General features: G+C 39.3%; 2 protein-coding genes across 5 annotated transcripts in view; both read left to right on the forward strand.

Annotated features, from left to right (window-relative positions):
- The first annotated feature begins 625 nt into the window (after positions 1-625).
- Positions 626-7,955, forward strand: LOC121871449. The gene is made up of 5 exons (XM_042373764.1): positions 626-971; positions 3,499-3,927; positions 5,817-6,010; positions 6,578-6,719; positions 7,225-7,955. Exons 1-5 carry the CDS (start codon positions 797-799, stop codon positions 7,782-7,784), a joined length of 1,500 nt encoding a protein of 499 aa, XP_042229698.1. The 5' UTR covers positions 626-796; the 3' UTR covers positions 7,785-7,955.
- Positions 7,956-9,867: 1,912 nt separating this feature from the next.
- Positions 9,868-23,911, forward strand: part of LOC121871450 (brain-enriched guanylate kinase-associated protein-like) — a 31,330-nt gene continuing 17,286 nt past the window's right edge. The window contains exons 1-7 of one of the 4 annotated variants that reach the window (XM_042373766.1): positions 9,868-10,443; positions 13,693-13,757; positions 15,151-15,353; positions 19,009-19,183; positions 20,398-20,481; positions 21,015-21,159; positions 23,710-23,911. The exon at positions 23,710-23,911 is cut by the window's right edge and continues 616 nt beyond it. In XM_042373766.1, coding sequence (XP_042229700.1) covers positions 13,734-13,757; positions 15,151-15,353; positions 19,009-19,183; positions 20,398-20,481; positions 21,015-21,159; positions 23,710-23,911 — 833 coding nt within the window. In that variant the 5' untranslated portion in view covers positions 9,868-10,443; positions 13,693-13,733. Of the gene's footprint in view, positions 10,444-10,463; positions 10,791-13,692; positions 13,758-15,150; positions 15,354-19,008; positions 19,184-20,397; positions 20,482-21,014; positions 21,160-23,709 lie in introns of those variants that run through there. The other 3 variants (XM_042373767.1, XM_042373768.1, XM_042373765.1) reach the window with 3 other exon arrangements.

Below are 23,911 nucleotides of genomic sequence, written 5' to 3' on the forward strand. Positions count from 1 at the left end.
GACTGCCCAGTATGGGCCAATAGGCCCGCTGCAGTTTCCTCCATTCTTATGTTCTTATGTTCATTGCGTGAGTAGCGATCACTGGCAACTCAGGGTTATATATACCCTAAGACGAGCCAGTGAGAGCGTTCTCTGACGCTGCTCCCATATTTCTCCAGATCCCATTGTGATTCTTGCAACCATTCAACAACGGCCCCGGATGTAGTAAATGACCAACAGGGATCATATACGAAACGATGGCACCGATGCGGCCTGATTAATGTGCCCCACGGCTTCGTTGGGCCAGACCCCAGACCCGCCATGTGTCTGGCTACCCCACAATAACAACGGTCGTGGGCCCCAGTGCTCTACCCTGGGTTACTCCTTGGAAGTGTATGTCCACAGAGAGGGTTGTAACATGTATGTTAGGGATAATTAGTTGGAAATAATTATCCCATGTTGGGTAGTGGGCCCCTGTATATGCTAGTTTAATTATTAACGAGTATGTTGAGTAAGTACTGAGTTTGCACTAAGCCCAGGAGTTGAGCCTGGTAGTTATATGAGTGATACTATATCTTTCCCCATTGATTGCATATTAATAAACTTGTTTTTAGAGTACTTTAGGTGTAAGAGAAGTAAGTAAGTTGAGGGTGGTGTAGAGATAGAGAGGGGACCCGCGCCCTCACATCCTACTTTGAAAAGTACTGTAGATAACGTGGTAGAGAACGTGCTGTTTATTGTCAGTATCCTTGATAAAGTGACTCGGGTAAGTCATACTCCTGCTGCTGCTGCTGCTATAGTGACTTGTGCCTTTACAATGGGACCAAGAGGTGGGCGACCTGTACGTGGTAATGGACGACCTGTAGGTTGTGATGGACGACCTGTAGGTTGTGATGGGCTTCGGTGGACTCTACAGACGATGCTTTTGTTGTTGGTGATCATGGCATCAATCACCCCAGGTCAAGGGGCCGGTGCCATCACCCAAGACAATGGTAAGTTTCTTGGTTACCATAGAGACATACAGTAATTGGGTAGATAAGCGGATAGATACATAAGCTGATAGATGGACAAATAAGTAGACATAAAAATTTGTACTTATGAGGGTGAGTGGAGTGAATATAACCTTTACTTACCAAGCCCATTTCCGCAAGAAAGAAAGAACGTTTGGATTTTTTCACAACGTGAACTTGTGATTTGTTTATCAACTTTTATCTCCCTTCGAATGTACTACAATATATATATATATATATATAACCTTCGAATCTAATAGATGAGTGAAGTAAAGTGTGAAAGGATCTTCATGCTGGTGCGTAGATTGGTGGTACGGGAACTGAACTTGAAGAATGATGGTGGAGTTTGGAGGGACTTGGGGTTGGTATCTTGTTTTTTCCTTTGGGCGTGTACTGCAAGGAGAGCCTGCTTATAGCCAAGTTTATTGTCGTGTCTAACATTGGCTACCTTGCATTGTTCCCGCCACGTGGGACATAACTTGCCGGCAGAGAAATTAGGGCCGCCACAGGCTGCGCACTTCTTTTCTTGGTTAGGGCAGGAGGTGAAGCAATGCCCGGTGTTTCCACACTTGGAGCAAATATCCTCCTGCTCATTGCACTTGTGTACGGTATGTCCGTATTTCTGGCATTTGTAGCAGCGTGTAGGCTTGATGTATGGCTTGACTGGGATGGTTACCCAGGCCAACTGAACTTCCTTGGGCATTGTCTGGGGGTGCCCTATTACTGCTGTAGTTTCGGACAGTTTCTTGACAACGCCGAGCTGTCCGTCTAGTAGTTGTTCTAGTTCTTCATCGTCCATGTGGGCTATTTCGTCGTGGGCGATAACTCCCAGCTTCAGATTGTCCCATACATAGGCAAATGAGTGCAACTCGATGCCGTTGATGGTGTCGTTATCCACGAGTTGTGTGGCCTGTTTAGGCTCTGCAAACGTGATCTTGATAATTCCGTGGTGCAGGCGTTTTACTTTGGTGTTTCCTTTAATATTCTTGCTATCGAAGAAATTCTTGAGGACAAGAAGGTTAATTTTTGGGGCGGATGTTTTCTCGACCGGGCTCAACCGAGCCACTTTGGCAAGATCGACAGACCAAGACATGTCGGCTTGTGCTGAGTGTGACAACCTGTAAGATTATCAACATCCGCCGCTGTGTTATACCACAACTTTTATCTTAACTCTCTCTCTCTCTCTCTGTATATATAAATATATATAAATATATATATATATATATATATATATATATATATATATATATATATATATATATATATATATATATATAAATTAGAGTGGAATTTAAAAACATAAGTATAATGGGGGAGCAGTACAACCTGGGTTGTGCAGTAATAAGGTTGAACAAGAGGACAGAGCTTTCAGGATTATGTCTAGTTGGCAATTATGTGTATTGCAATGGTAAATACTTATTTATTTACATGATAATTTCCGATAAAACGGATTTGGTGGTACAATAAAAGCAGGTACTGTAAATATAGTAAGTGTTACAAGAAATATTAATACTTCGACAATAGATATTTATTTAGAGATGATTTAAAGGAAGGGAGCATGATTTTTAATTGTTGGTGTAATAATGAAAGTACTAATTTTGTTACGCGCGAAAACATCTTAGTTGTTGAAGCGCAGTACAGTAATATAACAAAAACAGATTCACATGGGCAGGTACGTACTATGTAGTCATAAATACCAAAGACGCTTATAATGTAATCAAGAAATTAAGTTGTGAACAGGTTATTTACTCTATCTGCCACACTAACCTAACATGACTTGTGATTGTAATACTTCACGACCTACTTGCATGTCGAGAATGAACTTCATGTTATGAAGGATTTGTAGCTTGAATTTTAGATTGTGTCGAGGCAGAGTACCACATATAGTATTATTACTTTTACCGAGTTATGTAATACATGGATATATTAGCTCTGCTCAACCACTATTAATGGAATTGAGTTCAATTTAATGTTGTGTCATTTTGGCCGCCATTTTCCAAGATGGCGACCAAACAACGAGATTGAAAAAAAAATTCCAAGCTCAATATTAACATAAAGATCTCTATAATGAGTTCCGATCATAAAATAAATGCCCCCCCCCCCCTAAAAATCACACGACCCCTTAAAGTCTTAAGCTCTAATGGCGGTGGCATTTACATAATACAGGAAGAACATGGACCCAGTGTACTCCCTTGTAGGACTCCACAGGCTATCGATATCTGAATGCTGACTCTATAATTTACAACGACTATTTGTTACCTGTTGCTAACATAAGATTTAAACCAGTCAAAGATCCAACGCCAGGAGCCTACAGTGTTTTGTTGTTTTACGCAGTAGTCTTAATAAACACTTAAGACGACTGTGGGATATTAGAATACACAGTTGTAGTGACTGATAAAAGGGTTGTAATGATTGCGTGGCTGTCAGAGAAGGATGAGTAGCAGTGACTGTATGAAGGTGGTGGATTAGGTTCAACTGTAGCCTCGTATAACTGGTGTTCCTCCCACAGACTGTAGTGTGCACCACGTAGAGAAGAACAAGACCCTCACGGCCTACTTCACAGGAGGGAAGGTTGTCCTTGGTCTGCTCCCTATGGATAATATTGACCAAGTTCTCTCTGGGATGAACTTCAGTGTATACAAACACGACAACACCTCTATACTAAAGTTCTGGGTTCCACTTTTGAATGGAGGAGAATTGAAGTGTTCACCAAGCAACAGTGACTCAGATTCAATCTCTGCGGATATACACAAATTAGAAAAAAAATCATTTTTTGAGTGGAATAACATCAGTTTATCCATTAAGAACGAGAGTCTGAGCTTGAGCTTCAGCGATCGTGTCGTTTGTCCAAGTGTCAAATTTCAGGACAATACCGCCTACTACCTCACCGTGACGCCCACCAGAAACAACATTTACGTGGTGCTGAACTGCGACGAAGGTGAGTCACCTGTACCTCGTGAAAAAGAACTAACTACATATTTAGATGTTTCTTCCCTGCTATGTACAGTACAGTCAGAGGAAGGCCGTAATTGCTACACCCCCCCCTAGTAGCCGGAGCCAGGGCAAGTGAAGGCCTGCCAAGCGGACAAACACTTCTCCCTTCCCCCTCTGTCGAAACGTTGCTGGAACTATTTTTACTTTTATCCTCTTCGCCACTGATCGGCTTGTTAGCCGCTTGGGCGATCGGTCACGTCTCTTTTCATTTATATTCTTCACCAAAAGATCGGCTCGCTAGCCGTCCGGGCGATCGGTCACGTCTCTGTCATGCACTGTTGGCAAATACTGGGCATGCACCGGCTCCTGAATGTACCTGAACTCGCTCCAGTGTTGGTCAAGTCTTGTCTTGAAAGAGCTCACACTCGGTGCCGTCACAACACTTTCTGGTAGATTGTTCCAAGAGTTTACAACCCTCACTCCGAAAAAGTTTGTCCTCACGGTTTTCTGGACTTGCAGCTTCTTCAATCTTGAGCTGTGACCCCTTGTGGGGCGAGCGTCCGCCAGCTCCAAGTAAGGACACTCAACTGAGTAGTGCCCCCTGAGATGCTTATACACCTCAACTACAGTAGGTCCCCCCCTTGCCCGTCTGTAGTATAAGCTAGGCAAGTTCAGGCGCTCCAATCTCTCAGGGTAGCTGAGGTGCCGAAGTGCAGGCACCAGTCTGGTGTGGAACTTGGGATGTTGTATTATATCAGTATCGGCCTTCACAGGCTGTGGCTCCTGCTACTGGGGAGGGGGGAAGCAATTACTGCCCCTGACTCTACTGTAGGTGGGGTATATCACTGGGGGGTGGGGTATCTTAAATAAAAACCTACATATAAATCTAAGAAGAAAGAGATAATCCTTACTTATAGATAGTACAAATAGAGCCATTGTCTGAATGACATGAATGTCCCGCTGGAATATGTTCTTTGTTGCCTATAGATTCTGATAACAGCTGGCAAGTGATGAACAACCACATCTGATTGACTGATTCACTCACCAATAAGCAAAGCGTCGTGTCCAAAAAAATATAACGACGTTGAATAAAAAAAACTTATATTTCTGATGGAAACATTATCGTTTGGTTTTATGTAAACACAAAATGGCAAAAAAATTTACATATAATTTCTTAAGGCCAGCACACCAGACACTAGCTACAGAATATAGAATGCGGGAGACGTTTGATCAGAGATGGTGCAGTATTATAAAGTTACACTGTACTGGTGGTTTTACCTTCAAAATTAATGTTGAGGAAAAGGTTGCCAGATGGCACACAGACCCTCTGCCGTCCCCGTTAAGTCCAATAAAATAGACGTGTAAAACATAACTATGTCTCAATATTAGATACAAAAAATATTGTTCATCAGTCTATTTAAAAACTATTCCCTGTCTTAAATTTGAATACTATGTGTTTGTACAGTAAATTGAAAGTTATTTGAAAGTTGGCTGTAAATTTCTTTTCATTGTAACACCATTGTTCCTAAAAACTGGAAGGACGGCACCGAGTATGAGCTCTGTTAAGACAGACTTGACCAACACTGGAGCAGGTTCAGGTACAGTCAGGAGCCGGTGCATGCCCAGCACTTGTCAACAGTGCGTAATAGAGACGTGACCGATCGCCCACGTGGCTAATGAGCCGATCAGTGCGCGATGCGGATAAAAGTAAAAAGTAAAAAAGTTGATCTATTTTTGTGCCTTGAGCGTGTAAAGTTACGTGCATTTTGTTGACTGAGGAAGCGCTCTTACACGAATCTTTATTTTTTCATCACATTATGTTATTCCTAAATTCTGATCGTCTGTTCCATAATCATCTGTCACTCGTAAGCTGTATAACCCACTGGCCCACAGGCTGTCCCATCTTCGACGACTCTCTGGCCCGCTACAGTATTAATGATCACCGACTGGAGACCAAAAAGGTGTTCGTTCGGAATACCTCGACTCTGGCCTGGGCAATATTATCTCAGCTCTCTGGTACGGAATCCGATGTGGAAATTACCGCCTCCCAGATCAACAGTGGTACTTGGGAGGAACTGAACATGGAGGTCAGTGTTGGTTCAGTACATTACTTGATGATAGTACAGGCAGGCTTTATTCTTTGTTGGTGAATGCGAGAGGAGAGAATCGGTTAAGATTCAGCAATGGACATGGGCGGAACTATATATATATATATATATATATATATATATATATATATATATATATATATATATATATATATATATATATATATATATATATATATATATATATATATATATATATATCAGCAGTTTCTTTCCATGTCGTAAAATACAGAAAATTTTTATTAACGTTTTTCCAAGAAGTAGATCGTCTAATGTTATATACAGTAGATAGATAGGTAGTCAGTAAAATCATCATATATATTTACAATTGGTTCAGCATGTGTATAGATAATGCAAGTATACAGTTTATCATGTATAGTGATAATGCAGGGATACAGTTAAACTTGTGTATTGTGTAATGTACTGTATAGACGACGACAACGCAGGTATGCTGTAGTGTTCCTAGACTGCGGTGTGAGTATACAAAAAACACCAATAATTTAGCTACTATACTCACAGATGCCTGACTTAATTCATTCCTTTCAGGAAACCGAAAAAAACTCAGCAGAGCTGAGCGTCGGAAGTTTTAGTAAGACATTTAATTTTAATACACCGACGGATAATTTCGATTTGGAATTGATAAACTCAAGTCATATGGAATGGGCGGTGGGATGCAAACCAACGGAGAGTAAGTACAGCATTTATTTATATTATATTACTGATGCATTAAAATCAACCAACTGCCATTTTAATTTATCAATATGAACTTAACGGGGATACAAACGAATCAATATATATATATATATATATATATATATATATATAATATATATATATATATATATATATATATATATATATATATATATATATATATATATATATATATATATATATATATATATATATAATACTGTAGTTAGATAAATGGGTTAAAATAGTCTTTGCGTCAGGTAGAGTTAGGTCAGGTTAGCGTTAGATTCAGTGTAGATTACGTTGGTTATGTTAAGTTTGTTCAGCTTAGGTCAGCGTAAAGGTTAGCATTAGTTTATGTTGTTTTAGATTAGGCTAGCATCATGTTATGTTAAGACTGAATAAGTCAGGTTGGGTTAGGTGAGCATTAGGTTAGGTAAAGTTAGATTGAGTTAGATTAGCGTTAGGGTGTTTGAGGTTCAACTTTATTTTTGTTGTAGGAACCTCAAGACGTGTTGATGAGGAAGACTTCAACGTCTTGGTCGCGATTATTGTGTCGGTGCTGCTGATGAGTCTCCTCGCTGTATGTCTCGGCTTCTGCCTGAAGAAGCGACGACGGTCTGGTGCAAAGAATCGCTCCTCTCTCCAGCAGAACACCAACGACACGTCCGTCGCATACCACTTATCAGCAGGTTCTTCCTCATGCTCCATCCATACGGGTAACACGAGTGGAGGACTTCCAAGGTCATGCAATCCGCCTTCACTTCCTTCTTCGCCTCCTCCCTGTGTGCCACCGCCTCTTTCCACATCCCAAGGGAGGCCCCAACTCCAGCTGCCACCAGGGGTTACTCAAGGAGGTGTGCAGCATAATGACAACGTTAAACGGGGCGTGACAGATGAAGATGATTATTGCTACGCTTTCTTTGATCTAGATGCGGGGGATCAACTTCAGAAAGAAAAGGAGGAAGAGGGTGAGGGAAACTGGTTCAATTCTGGGTCTGACAATTCCTTATATGAAGGATTCAGTGAAAATGAGGAAATATTATCAGAGAAAAACTGAGAAGATAAAAAAGAAAACTAGAAAGGTTTGAGGATGTGAAAGGTCTAGGCCCAGGGCAAGAACTCGCGACCTTTCATTTTTTTTGCTTTTATCCTCTTTACCACTGATCAGCTCGTTAGCCGCTTGGGCGGTCGATCACGTCTCTGTCACGCTCTGTTGACAAGTACTAGTCATGTACTGGCTCTCTGTTACGCACTGTTGGCAGGTACTGGGCATGCACCGGCTCCTGAATGTACCTGAACCTGCTCCAGTGTTGGTCAAGTCTGGTCTTCAAAGAACTCACACTCGGTGCCGTCACAACACTCTCTGGTAGATCATTCCAATAGTTCACAACCCTCACTCCAAAAAAGTTTGCCCTCACAGTTTTCTGAACTTGCAGCTTCTTCATTCTTGAGCTGTGACCCCTTGTGGAGCGAGCCTCTGCCAGCTCCAGGTAAGGACACTCGACTGAGTAGTGCCCCTTGAGATGCTCATACACCTCAACTAGGTCGCCCCTTGCCCGTCTGTAGTATAAGCTGGTGGACCTTTTATTGACAAAGGTTAGGATAAAAGATCTGCATACGTATGGAATGCAAACAAATCATTGTGAAAATAAACAATGTGTCAAGAAGCACGTAGTTGATGAATACATGAAAAGGGCCTGTTTGTATTGTTTTACACCTGCACTGGCTTCGTATTGTACTGTCTATTTATTGTTTGTATACCTGTACTGTCTATGTATTGTTTATATTATACCTGCACTGTCTGTGTATATTGTATACCTGTATTGTCTACATAATGGTTAATGAATGTAAAAGTGTATGAACATTTTAATGACTATCTATGTACTGTATCTATCAAATATTTTGTTTTATTTTAAAGGAAGACATAAGTGAGTGAGATATAAATGATACACGCAGTGTAAACCGGTAGTAATACTTTTACTTTTTTTGCTTTTATCCTCTTCGCCACTGATCGGCTCGCTAGCCGCCCGGGCGATCGGTCACGTCTCTGTCATGCACTGTTGGCAAATACTGGGCATGCACCGGCTCCTGAATGTACCTGAACCCGCTCCAATGTTGGTCAAGTCTCGAGAGCCACGACGAAAGTTTCTCCATAATCCCTAAGAGAGGATGACCAAAGATGGGTGCTGTAGGAGAGCAGATCACCAGTAGATATCGCCTGGCAAAAGCCCTACTGGTGATCCGACAAAAGAGAATGGCGTTCAAGGTGACGGAGAAAATGGGAGTTCAAGATAGTTTCGAAAATCTTATAGAGGGATGAAGTTAGGGCAATGAGGCGATAGTTAGAGGGATTAGAATGGTCACTCTTCTTTGGGATGGGCTGAACCAAGGCATGCTTCCAAGAAGAAGGAAAAGTTTGGGTTTCGATGCAAATGCGAAAGAGGCGAGCAAGCACAGGGGCCAGAATTTCAGCACACCCCCTCAGAACACGAGGGGATATTACGTCCGGTCCATGCGCCTTACTCACATCCAACCTGGATAACACACCAGCAACCATACGAGTGGAGATTATAGGAAAGTGCTTAGGTTCAGTAGAAGGAGAAGGAGTAGGAGGGGTAGAGTTGGAATCGTCTAAGGTGGAGTTAGAGGAGAATAAGGTGCCAAAGAAATTTGTCTTATCAGGGGAAGAATTGGCTATAGAGTTATCAGGTCGGAAGAGAGGAGGAAAATAGAGTGCAGAAGTTATTACAGATGTTTTTGGTTGAGGACCAGAAGGGTTTACAAGAGTAAGAATTAGTCAAGACAGCGGTCTTTCTTTTTATAAAATTCCGCTTGGCCCTATGAAGAATAGCCTTACAACGATTCCTAGAAGTAATGAAAGGGGAGTGGATAATAGGAGGAGATGGTTTCATAGCTTGATATGCCCTATCTCTCTCCCTGCAAGCAAGAGAACAGGAGCGATCAAACCATGATTGTAAAGTGAAATTTTGGTAGAAGATAGGATAAATACTGTACACTCATACCACCCTGTATAACCCCAGCAATGTTGTCAGCACATACTGAGGCGTCCCGAGTGGAAAAGCAACATTCATCTCAAGGAAAGTCGGTGAAGAATTCTCGCAAGGATTGGCAGTTTGCCCTCCGATAGTGCCAGTTGACTTGATTCACCTTCTCACGATGGTCTGAGAACTTCAGTTCGTTGTCGACATACACATCCAGGTCCTTTTCACGTCTCGTTACTGTTGTTACGACAGAGGTACATCATTTTACATTTTGTGGCGTTTTCCAGTCACTGGGGACCTTTTGCTCGTCAATGCATCAGTAGAGATCATGAGGCAAGCTCATTGCACAACTCTCTTCATGCTCTGGGATGCACACCTCAGCAGGACTTTTATCAACGTTTCGTTTTGACAATTTGTTTCTATTACACTCTTCTGAGAACTGTGCGTCAGCGCTGAATCTCTCGTGAACACTGAGGTAAGGAATTTTATTTTAAGTCTCCTTGTCTTGATTCATGGTGAACTGTATATCTACAGTACGTTGTCTATACTGTACAGTACACATGCTGAACTACTGTCTATCTAGGGTTAGGGTAGTTGAGGCGGCGGGCGGCAGGTGGCGGCGGCGTCGCTGTGTTGTCATTGATGCCTTCGTCAGCTGTCAGCCTCAGGCACCACCATATTCACCCTCAATACTTCCTTACACTTCCCACCCTCGTGAGTATATCCCCGTGAGGACATTTTAATGTCATATTAAGTTGGTTTAGTGATTATTAATATTGGTTTTATGCAGTCTGCGGTGGAGTACGGCCGTGTAGTAGGTCAAGGTTGAGGGTGACTGTGTGGCCGTGTTTGTTTACTTCACTATACTGGACGAGGTGGCAAGAAGGATAAATTAAATGGAGATTTTTATGCTTTGGTTGTGTAATTATGTTTACCATAACCTGTTTCTGAGTTACTTGTGACAGTGTGCAGTGTGTTGCAACTCCCCCTTTTGTTGTGAAATATAAGGAGAGCGAGGGAGGAGTGAAGGTTGAACCAGGAGTAGTGGTCTAAGTTGTTGGGTAAGACTTGGTGTGTATAGCCTGTTGGCGGGTCTATACGCATGTTTGATGTGCTTAACTGAAGCAATTGATGGAAAATTGTCTGGTTCTTGTAGTGCAGCAAACCAGAGTTTTTATAGAGCTCCAACTAGTGTGGTGGTTGCAGTTATTTAAGTGTCAGACCTGTTTTTACAGCTCTGTCAGTACCTTGTCTCCCATCTTATTATTTCTTTCTGACTCTAGGTTTTTTTGTTTATACAATGTACTGATGCATCTTAACCCAAACCTTACATAACCAACTTTGAGGCTCAATAAATTGATATATGAACCTAAGTATGGATGGATGACCATTACTGCCTTTTGATTTGAAATGGGACTATCCATGATTATTGATATAAGTGTTATTTATTGTAATCAAGTGATTGATGGATGATATTTTACCTTCGGTAATTCTGATACCATGTGAATTAGAGTACAGCATATGTTATTATTTACAGTTTCGTATTTATACTGTAGTATGTATGGGTCTATGGCCTTACATCATATATAAAAGATGACATGAACCTAACTAACCTAATGAAATGATCTTCAGTTATTTGTTTAACATACATACATGGTTTGGTACCCTAAATAAAACAGTTAGGATTCATGGACGAATTGTTTTAAACCCTTCACCACAGGGACGTCACTTTTAATATTTATTTGGGTAATGCCAGACCATATTCTTGAGCAGAGAGAGGACCCCTGTACCCAAGTGGTTAATAGACCTTTCCCCAAACCTATCCTTAATGACAGTGTTTTACTATAAAATAGGTGAGGGTAGACTGCAAGCTCTTATATTAAATATCTGTACAGTACCTGGGGTGTACAGCTATACAATCTCTGCCTTATTTTTTTAATTTAGGTTAGGTAAGTTGTTTCATGTGATCTTTTCATAAATGGTGTAATAATGTAGTCTCACTTTTACTCTCATGTACTGTATTGTATATTTAGTTTCAGGTGATGGGTTGGTTCTTTACCAGAGTGAGGTATGAGCGACCTCTATCTGTATAGCTCATTCCTAACTTTTTCTACTCCCTGTTAATTAGTCTTCTGATAAGGAAAGGTTTGGGGCATCCATTCCCATGAGTTTCAGCTCTTGCCTATGAACAACCATGGACAAACACAATAAACAATTTTGAGCGTTCTGTTACCTAAAGGTCCAACCACATGCCTCCCGTGCTTGCAGGCAGTGTGCCTCTGAGGGCTGGCAAGTACTGTCCAAGGAAAACAAAGCCTTGGACATTAAACACAACTACAGGAAGCTTAATAATGAACAAGCATGAAATCAAAATAGGAATGTGGAATGTGAAGACATTATATGAGGGTGGAAAGTTTGTACTGTAACTGTTTGTAGGAAAATAAAAAGCTTGCTGTGGGACATTCTGGGATGAAGTGAAATAAGATGGACAGGTTCAAATAGTATTAGTGGTGAAATTTTTTACTATGTATATATATTAAGTTCGTGAAAAACATGAAAGAGGTGTTGGTATTCTTGTAAACCAGAAGTTGAGCAGTAATGTAAATGGATATTGGGCAACGTCAAATAAGAGTTTTTTAAGTCAAGTTTAATGTTAAATCCATGGAGTTGGCAATAATACAAATTTATGCAATAAATGACAGTAAGGATGACGTTTAGAAAAATGTATGAAGATTTAAAGAAAGCAAAGGACTGTGAAGTTTAATGAACATCAGATTATAATGGATGGTTTTATGCACAAGTTGGGAAAGGGAAAGTAGCAACAGAAGTAGGACCACATGGAATGGATAACAAACATGAAAGAGGAGAAATATTAATTGACTTCTGTTAACAATTACTGTACTACATGGTTTAAGTAACAATTACTGTACATGGTTTAAGCAACACCCTAGGCATCTCTATACATGGCTATCACCCCAGAACAATGTAAGTAACGGTGTCAGGGATCAAATAGATTACATTTTATTTCAGAAAAGATTCAGAAATTTAGTAACCCAAAACAAGACTTATCCAGGGGCAAGTTGTGGGTCAGGCCACATCCTAGTACTGTATAATGAGTTTAGTGAGGCTAAAACAAAAACAAAAAAATACAAATAAGTATATGAAATTGAAACAGAAAGCAGGATTTTTGTATGAGTCAGAGCGTAGACACTTTCAGCAGACACCAGAAAGTGGTTAAAGGCTTTTGAAATGTGGTGTTATGGGCGAGTGTTGAAAATAAATCACACTGACTGGAAGACAAATGAAGAAATACTAAGATTGGCAAAAACTTCCAGAGAAAGACTTAAAATTTACACAATAAGGAAAATAAGATGCTTTAGTTATACATATATAATTAGAGATGAGGGAATAATAATAGAAATAGTAATGAGTAAAGTTGAGGGTAGGAAGGCAGAGACTGGGATGGGTGAATGAAATTTAAAACTGGGTCCCCAGAGAGATGCAAAATATCGGAGGATTGTTAAAAACAGCCTGAGAATGTGTTCAGAGTTGAGAATGTGTTCAGAGTTGAGGACTGTGGTTGTCAACCCTCAGACATGAGGACGGTACTTTGATTGATTGATTGATTGATATTTAGTATTATTATATTGTAAGTAACATTCAAGTCCAGATACTGCACAGTACTGTACTGTATTACAGAAATTTATCCGTGTGAAGAAAATAGATTACGGTAATGTTTTAACCATGTAAAGTAATGTATACAGTATAGATAAATACTGTATGTGTAGGGCAAAAGTGTACCTGTTTAATCTGAACCATTTAGATATTGCTATAATTAATCAATTCAAAGTATGACTTGTATGTGCATGAATAACTACTGAATCTGTTAGTACAGTATAGTACTGTATATCCCATAACAGATCTTTTTATCAACCTTTGATATAAAGTATTCATCTTTTTCAGATGGTGAGAGAGTTGAGGGTGTGTGAGGGACACCCAGAGAGATGAACAGCGTCCATGGCCTGCAGGTGAGTGATCAGGTGCTGACCATATCCTCTGCAACACTCACCAGAAACAGAGCCTCAGATATTCTAATACAGAAGAAGAAAGTACAACAATGCCAGTACCAAAAATTCTTGACTTTAAACTATAATATTTTTGCAATCTTAACTTTTCTATAGTTGCTGTGTACAGTACTGTACTGTGCAGTACATAACACTCTAATATATAGAAGTCTTAGGAACATTGTACAGTACAATATATCTTCACATGCATATAGCTCAACTACCATCTCGTAACATATAGATTATGTTTCAGAACTTTTTACTGTATACTATATGCTCACACTTTTATTTTATAACAAGGAGAACAGTAGCTACATACACAGTGACTTGTTAATTTATTTTCTTTTCCGTACAAACTGTCTTGCGTGTGTGCCGACTGTCAGTTATTATGTACACTACCCGCCTCTCAGTTATCGCTGTATGTTGCAGTTGTACACGTCCAGCATTCTAGAACAATTGGCACTTGAGGTTATCTGAAACAGGATGTCTGGAAAGCTGTGGTTCAGGAGTATAAATCCCTAAAACTGTACTGGACTGCCTTTGTGTAGGCTGGATCTACTTCTTTTAGTCTCTGTCCAGAGGTGTTGGTAATGCAGTTAGGATTATTTTTTAAAAAGGATGCTAATCATGTTAATGTTTCTGCTTGTACCAACATCTAAGAATATTAATACTGCACTATATACAGTATGTGCAGGTTTTGGAGAATAATGAGATAGATTTATTTGTAAAGCAGATGATTGCCCTTTATAGTAGTGTTCATGTCCCACACTAGTGACCATTCACAGACCATGCTTTGTTAAAATAGGAATTGATAATTTTATTAAATACAGTACTATACAGTATATGGGTTCCTGGAATAGATAGGCAAATTTTCAAAATAATTGACTATTTGAGAAAGCCTCTTGGTCCCAAGGCATTCAGATTCCAGATACTCCAGTGTGTAACAAAAAAAATGTACTAGTGGTTTTAGCTGTTGGACATAGTGATAGTGTACAGTTTGTGGCCAATACATGCTCTAGAATAACAAACTTCTACTGAAATTTATTGTACAGTACCATAACTGACATTACAGGTGTAGTACAGTACTGTACTGCACTCTCCATGAAAGTCAAGGATTTCAAATATTTGGTCTAAAACTATGGAACACATTACATGAAACCCTGGAACCAAAACTCATGTTATCAATAGTTGGCTGTGCTGGTTTAATTTCTTTTGCTAGGTTGAACTTTACTTGTTACAGTATTTGCTCACACTGAGGCAGTTTCAGTTTCCCAGATTGAGATTAAAGGACCTGAATAAATGCAAGCCTCATTCATTACTTAGAATAGCGCCATTGGACTGTATTTTTCATTCCCAGGGGGGTGATTGTGTCAACTGTGGCGTGAGCACATCTGCCCTGCGGAGTGAAGTATTGGTGCTAAAGCGACGTCTGTTGGACCGAGACGTAGCCATAGTGCAACTGGAGGCACAGATGGCACAGGACCGACCTGATCACTACCCACAGGGTCAGGTGGCCGTCCTTAGGGCACAGTGTGATCACTGGCAGGATAAATATGACAGGTAAGACAATCCTCTCACAAGTATACTTATAGGGGGGTGGTACAGTGGTAATGTGCGTTTCTGTCACTACCGTGTCCTAGGTTTAATCCCTAGCCCGGGACATGGGTGAGAAGAGTTTTGTCCAATGTGACACTACCAAACATGGCAGGTTTTCTGCAGGTACTACAGTTTCCTCCTGTAATAACACTGGATGGTAAAGGTCAAAACAAAGAACAGATCGACCCCTTGAATGGCTAGTAATCTGATAAGTGGTGAAATGATGAGTAAATACTATGAGGTTTTAATTTTCTTTACCCAAGTATTGAAGATGTGTTTTATCTTTTGTCAGATTTGCTTTTTTATTTTTATGCTGTTTATAGACATTACAGTCTGTAAACAAGAAGATAGAATTATTTGACAAATTAAGCTTTCAGTAATGTGATATTGTTCTTATGTTTTGTGTAAAACTCCCGTTCTACCCATAATGCTCATCAGGGTGTGGCGGTAATGAACAAATGTGTTACCACCGTGTTTTGGGTTTAGTCTCCTGGCTCGGGACATGTGTGAGAAAGGTGTTATCCAGTATTACCCTACCAAGCATGGCACAGTATACCCATATCTTGTATTGTATACCCGTGTACACTATACCCATGTCCTATTATATCCACACTGTACCCCCCTCAGTACACATTGATATCATGTACTCCCATATTATCTTCTCTATTCATTCTTGTTTCCTTCTACTTAATGTACTGTACAGGGTGTCTCAGAAAAATGTGTACACACTGCCCTACAAGTGAAGACAATGTTGTTGCTGTGGTAATAAAAACATTTATGCGAGATCCACGAAACTCTTTAAGGCAGTGTGTCTACATTTTTATGAGACAGCCCTGTATTTGACAGTGTATGGTACAGTATACTGTACTGTATTGTATAAGATCCATCTAGACATCAGAAGGAAGTGTTTAGGAGGAATTTATTTCAGTGAATATGTGGTAGGTATTTCATATTCGTTTTCATTATTATAAAACAAAACATCAGTGCACCATAAAAGGAAAGTGTGTTACAGTATAGTGAAAGCCCCATGTAATAGACTGTGAGGTGGGGGGTTTCTCATCTAACAGACCCTTGATATAACAGACTTTCCTCTCCACGTACTCCATTAAATAGAGGTTTCACAGTATTATCTTATTTATCCATTGTGGAAGAAAACATCAATGCAGCATAATGATATTTTACTACTAATCTTGGAGATCCAGAAAGTGTCCATCACTGTTGTCTCATCTTCACTACTGTTACCTGTAAGTGAATATGTGTACAGACTATTATAGATCAGTTGTATGTCTGTTGAGCTGTTACTTAAAGATTCCATCCACCTGTGAGAAACATCACCCGCAGGCGATGTCTTCCCGGGTAAAAAAATTGTGTGCCAAACACAGTGTACTTCAGTATCCTCAATTGCTTCAGTCACTTGAGCTTAAGAGTTATTATTCTCTCATTTGTGAAACTGGAAGAGAAAGCAAATTACTACATTCCAGATCTGTCTGTCAGTTTTGGTAACAGGAACAGGTCTACAAAATATTCCTGGGTCATTCATTACTGGCTTTCTATAAAATGGACCTTCATAGTCAAATCCTCTTTACTTTTTTTATAGCTACTGATTATGTTTTCATAAATTTTCCTTTGTCATCATGAAATTTCCTTTCTGAAAACAGTACAGGTACTTGAACAACCATACTTCTGTAAAAAAGTACAGTAGTAATAGTTGTAGTACAGTATTAGCAGTAGTAGTGGTGGTAAAAGTAGTCATCAATTCTTCAGCATTCATTTCTCAAGCAAAAAGTTCCTGGGTTTGATTCTCAGCAGTATTGAAGGACTGGGTTCCTTTCTTGTATGTATACCAGCACTTGTTCACTCATCAACAAAATGAACACAGTTTTGGGGGAGCTTGTTGCTGGTGGAACAGTCCTTCACCCAGTAGTTGTTGAATGCTAAGAATAATAGAAAAAGCTTCTATTCAAGAAGATTATAAAGAATTAAGCTGTGCTGGGATTTTCTAGAGAAACTAAAGAGGATATACTGCAGTGTTAATGTTGATGGACCAAGGTCTAGTACAGCCACCTCTTGGTCAAAATCTATTTATCTCTATCTATCTATTCCTTGGTCTTACTTCACTATGCCTCTGAAGAAACCTTAGTTTTTTTTTAAATAAAGTAGACCAAATATGCTAGAACCTTCAGGAAACATTGTGGTCACATACAAGAATACCTGGAATAAATCAGAAAAAAATTCTGCATATTGATGTAACTTATTCACATAGTGAAATGCTCTCCTTATAATAGTCAATACTTTATGATCCACATTGAACTGAAAGATCACTTGGCCCTCTCATAAGACTACAGGTTGTACAGTATCTTCATCATTATTAGCATTTGTCTGTAAAATAATAAGATTGTATCTAGTCAGTCTTGACCAGGGCTTGACCCAAGTTTCCAGGTCTAAATTGTATTAATTTTGACCTTGACCATAAAGAAAATATTGGAGTCTTGAGATGTATGACGATTAGCATTGATAATCTGATAAGCAAAAGTAATGTTGTTGTCACCTTCAATTGTTATAGAGTTCAAATTAATAAATAATAATTATGTCACCAGGTGAACAGGACTTAAAGGTAAGATTTGTTATTATCTACTTTCTATATTTAATTTTAAGATTTTGTATTTTGCCCAATTTTTCTCTACTAGGATTTTATTAGCCATGAGATTTATTAGACAATTTTTCTCAGACCCTAAACATTTTTACTTAAGAATTTTTTAGAGGCTTGAGATGCCTGAGATTGTTTTTCTATAGTTAAAGCCCTGGTCTTGACAAGTATTTTCCATTAATTTTTACTGAACAAACAATTTCCCACAGCAAGAATAGAGGATAATCTATGCAGAATTTTCTTAATGTACCACAACCACTGTATGTGTCATTCATCCATGCTTATACATTCATACGTTACATTCATTCTTGCCGACCCACCTCTGCTACCCTCTACAATCACACGATCAATGTTACATTACTACACACACCGTAGTACTGTTTATGTGCAGCGTATATATAAATACACATTTCTGTTTCTCCTATCTCCTCTTTCTATTTATTGAGCCCTATATTTTATTTGCTTCATTCCTTTACCAGATCTTCTATACCTTTAAAAAATAAAGCTTTCCTTTATGTATACAGTATCATCTTTTATCCGTTATCTTCGCTCAGTCATTCATACTATGGCCACCAGTGTATTCTGTTTCAGTGCCCCTCTTGTAAGCATCAAACCACTACACTACATGTTATCATAGTGCTGTGCCTAACTTTACACAACACTCAAGAAATCTAAACTAGCACAAACTCAATTGTTGTCAGCACTGAAAGTTGGTACAAGTTGCAAGAAGATTACAAATACAGGGACATGTAATGACTTCAGAGCAGTAGAGTATTTCACACACACACACACACCTTGTCACACATGAGCGAGCATGGTAACAAAATGTGTAGTCAATGTTTTGTGATACTCTACTGTTCTGGTACCTGTATTTGAATATCATAACTAGTCAAAATACAAATGTTTTGGGATTTAACTGAAATTGTAAATATCACAATACTGTAGGTCAACCATATGTTCCTTATTCCTCAGACTCCTGGAGGCTCATAAACGACTGCAGAAGGTGAACCAAGGGTTGGAGGACAAACTCCTGCGTCTGGTGGACCGTACGGAGAGTGAAAAGTCCAGCTTAGCTGCTGACACTGCCAGCCTCACCACGGCCCTCACCACCGCTGCCCAGGCCATCAACAGACTTAAACAGGAGAATGTACGTTTAATGGTAACTTAAGTTAGTTTTCAGGTGTTAATGTTAATATAAGAGAGACAGTGTGATACAACCTCAGTACAGTAGTACTGAGGTTGCTGAACCTCAAGGCACAAAGGTACAAATTTGCAATATTCTTAATTTAAAAAAAATTTCAATGTGTATCAATCACAAAGAGTATGAATGAGCTTGATAAACCTTACAAAACAGAACAGCAACAATGCAATGTAAAAGAGAAAGCAAAAAATAAATCAAATACAAATCATAGAAACTAAATACTCTACCTGTATATGTTGGAATACAGTACTGTATAGTGTGAGCACCCAAGAGCAAGAAGACCCACGTGTAGGTGTAGGAGAGCTCACCAGAAGGTTTAGTGAGATTTAATACCTTATAGTGTATAAAGTGATGCACCACACACTACTCTCACTGAACTCTTTATTACATGTTTAACTTCTTCATCTTTATACGTAATGGTAAAAGAAAAGGGGATTAGGATTTATAGGGATTAGCAGTGATGGTTTATGGAGAAGGTCTTCACAAGTCTACTGGTTGACTATGATGTAAGTACAGTATACAGTACTGATTGAGGATAATGTAAGTATACTGAGGAGTATCATGAAAGTATATCCCCATTAGTCAGAATCTTCATTCCCAGAACTTTCCAACACCCAGAAAATAAAATAAAAAATCTGAGAAATGATAAAAACATCTCTTTTCCTGCATTCGAATAAAAATCCAAGAGATTGCATCATGCCCTGAGTGCGTACTGTACCAAGCGTGTGGGTGGGCTAGCTGCATGGAGAACTTTGGTTGTAGGCTCAGAGTGACTGCATGGGATGCCTGTGATTGGCTAATGTATCTCACAGCCTATCTCCTCAAACTATAGCATTATGACACACTCTTTGTTCCTTGTCTGCTGCCATTCTACAAACTTGTTTGCTCACTCTGCTGTTTCTGTATATGATCTGCATTTTGCTATACTGCACATTACTGAACCAGGATACAACCAGCCAAGAATACTGTTAAAGCACTGGTAAAACAATGTTAAGCCATAAAAAGTGATAACTGTACTTACAGTTATGTATACTGTACAGTACTTACAGTACAGCTTGTTCTGGCTATTGGGGATATTACTGACGAGTATCATGTCCTTATACTGATGTGTAATAAGCCTTCAGTATCTGAGTTATCATTGTTTCATTTCAATATTGCAGGACCGGTATAAGAATGACCTCAACTTGGCCATCCAGCTTCTTCAGTGTAATCCATCCAAGTATGCATCTCATAAATTGGACTCTGTGAGTGTAACTAAGGTTGTGTATGCATCCTACACAGTAACTACTTGAAGCTTTTAGAGTATTGTTAACTCAGCCAGTCTGGTGGATGGGTTTAGTGAGTAAAATTTTTTCTCCACTTAGACTCTGATTAGTTTTGAAGTATTGCAGGAAATAGGAATGATTGTTGCTTGCAGTCGCTTGATAGTTTGTGTATACCATGATGCGTTAGTTTACATGGTTGAGTCAGACCTGCATTGAGGAGCCTGACAGGAAGGAGAGGGATCCCCAGTCTTTTTCGGTGTCTGTCTGTACATTAATCTAAGAGAACTTTTGAATCTGTATTTTTGTATTCACTGTGGAGTTCATACACTAGAAACCATTAGTATTAGTTTTGAACCTTTGGTAGTCCTTGTACTGTGAGCACTTTAGTTAAGATGACACAAGATGTAATTCACTTATATGTAATTATTATTGAGATGAAATAAAATATAATTCACTCATATTTAATTATTATTGAGATGAAACAAAATCATATAATTATTCTCATATTTCAGCTTCCTTCAGATGTACAAAAAAAGGCCAAGTCTCGTCTCGCGCGGGAGCCTCGGGACAATCCTAAACCAGAGATGAAAGTCATTAAAGTTCCTATCCCGACTTTCCCACCGACTGCAATGGTTTACTCTGTTAATAAGTATGCAGGTATGTTGGTGTCGCTATACAGTACTGTACTGTACAGTATGGGGGGAATATTATACAGGGTCTTCCAAATGTTAATGACATACAGTTTGGACATTTAGATTAAATAAAAGGTTAATAGTAATATTTTACCTAAAAGAATGGACTTTTGGGACATCCTGTATTACAGTATATTCCCTCTAATCCATACTAATTTAGTGGAAGGCCTGTCTAGTTTGGCTGAAATTCCAGGTCGGATGGGGGTTTGTAATGCATAGTGAAAATGCCAAGTGGATGGGGGATATATGAGTCAAGCTGCCAAACAACACTGAACTTACCCGGTATTGTAATTTTTAGCCTAGACTTAGACTTAACACTCTCAGGGTTTTTTTTACGCCATATGAATGCTGTTTACCTGGTTGGAGTTTTAACGTCTGTGGAAAAAGTACATTTTTCCTCGGTCTCATATGCTGTTGCAGCATGGCACTGGCTCTTGGTACAATTGTGCTCATTGAGCATCTGATGTTGCCGGTAGCATTCATTCTCTTGGCAGCTGTGTGTACAGTATCGGCTGTTAAACACAGCGTCATATTTGTAGAGAATTTATTCTGTATCATTGCCGTACCAAATTCATGCTGGGACAAAAATTTATACAGTCTCTCCTCGACTTACGACGGGGTTCCGGACCGACGAACAGGTCGTAAATCGGAAAGGAGAAAATAATACATAGAAAATCTAAAATGAGCTTCTCTTTTTCTTCTCAGCACCACGAGAACTCTCTCTTTTACGCTTGCCAGCCATTTTAAAGGGAATTACAAACGAAAATTTTGTCAGTATACAGCGCGATCACTAACATCGGGACTCGAAAATACGTAATTTTAAAAATATTTTATACGACTGCAGCGGTTGTATGTCCGGGTGGTCGTAAGTCAAGTACAGTAGGTCGTAAGTCGAGGAGTACTTGTACAGTACAATTTTTTGCTCACTGTAATTTTTTTTGCATGCGGCCCCAACAACTAAAATAATCGGAGAATCATACGAAGTAGAAGAGTCTTTCATATGGTGTATATTGTTATGACACTATAATACTATGTACCTGTTGATGAGGAATAGAAGCACATAGTACATGTTAATAATATAGTACTTTACTAATTAATTGTTAACTTATCTTGAGGTGGTTGAATTTTGAGGTTAGGAGGTGGAAGTGAGTGTACAACATTTGCAATGTACGCCACCAAAGGTGGAGAGGAGGTTTATGTTTTTATTGCTAGTTTGATCAACTGTATGTACTGTACACTATTTGCATTTCTAAGACACTTCACTTTAGTGCTCCTCAGCAACCACCTCCAACATCTCCTCAGAGGCAGCTGCTGAGTGGTAGCTCCCACTTCCTCCAACTTCCCTCTGTGTTAACCGATTTTGGTAAATTTTTCTGGGCTGGGAATACATGTGTCTGGTTCTGGATTAAGTGAGTCTGGCTTAGAGGGAGTTTACTATATTGTACAGTAGTACCCCGCTTAACGCGGTCAATAAAACCCACAGGGTACCGTGTTAAGTGAAAACCGCGCTAAGTGAACAACAGAACATATGGGATTAATTCCAATAGAAACTGGCCCGACCCCCAAACTCCACTTTTTCCGACACAATACCTATGTTCTAGTAAAAATAACATCTTAATTTTATGATGGTACATGCACACAATTAATACTTAAGAGAAATAGAGAAATACAGTCGCCAAGTCAATGTCCATTCAAATAATGGACTCAACTCCCTCTTTTTCCTCTTCTCACACTACACTGCTGGCTCTTCCCTCTCTGAGAAATTTTTGGGGGAAAACCACTAAATTTTAATAAATAATACCTCAAACTAAAGTTAGGATAATACAATTGACATTGCTGGATTTCTTGTAAGACCAGGAATATTTTGAATACAAATGTCATATATTTTGCACAAAAGATAACATCTTTACTCAGAGTAAACATTATATCTAAAATTTGTATGTCTAATGCAAAATCTATGATGTTTATATTCAAAATGATCATCATATTGTAAGAATTCCAGCAATGTAAATTATATTCTGGCCGGGTAATTTGTATGAATTATATGAGCTAAAACAGGCAGTCAGGAAGGGTGGCGGGTGGGGGGAATCTAAAAATAGCTCTCGAGCCGGACACTCACCGCGTATACGTGGAAAAAACCCGCGTTAAGAGAAAGTTCGGCTCTGGCGAGGCACCGCGTATACGGTAAAACGTGCTAAGCGAAACCGCGTTAAGCGGGGTAATACTGTATTTTGTTTTGATATTGTAATGTTATGATTCCATCTCTCATTGTCTGTTAATCTTTATTTCTTACTTACTGTTTTGTCATGTGGATCAAGGCCACAGAAACTTTAAAGATGGTGAAAAATAATATTCGTGCAGATGTGGAAAATTGCCATAAAATGTTAATGATGGAGTGTGATGATGATGATGATAATAGTGATGATGCCAAGGTGTGTGTGTGAGAAGAGGAATTAGGCACTGAGGTGTGCGTGTGTGACGATTGTAATTGAAAATTTATTTTAAAATTTTTCAGAGGAAGATGAGAAGGAGGAACCAGTTGATGCTGTTTCGGCTGCCATTATGGCAGCTGTGCTAGAAGAGAGGCAGCGGGAGAGAGCAAAGCGCCATTGTTCTACTTGTTCATGTGGTTCTCCAAAGTGTGACATGGTTGAGAGTGACACACTTCATCCAGAAGATGATAGAGAGCTGAATGGTAATGGAAATAGTACTAGTAA

This window comes from Homarus americanus, unplaced genomic scaffold (genome assembly GCF_018991925.1).
Source record: "Homarus americanus isolate GMGI-L3 unplaced genomic scaffold, GMGI_Hamer_2.0 scaffold45698, whole genome shotgun sequence".
NCBI lineage: Eukaryota > Metazoa > Arthropoda > Malacostraca > Decapoda > Nephropidae > Homarus > Homarus americanus.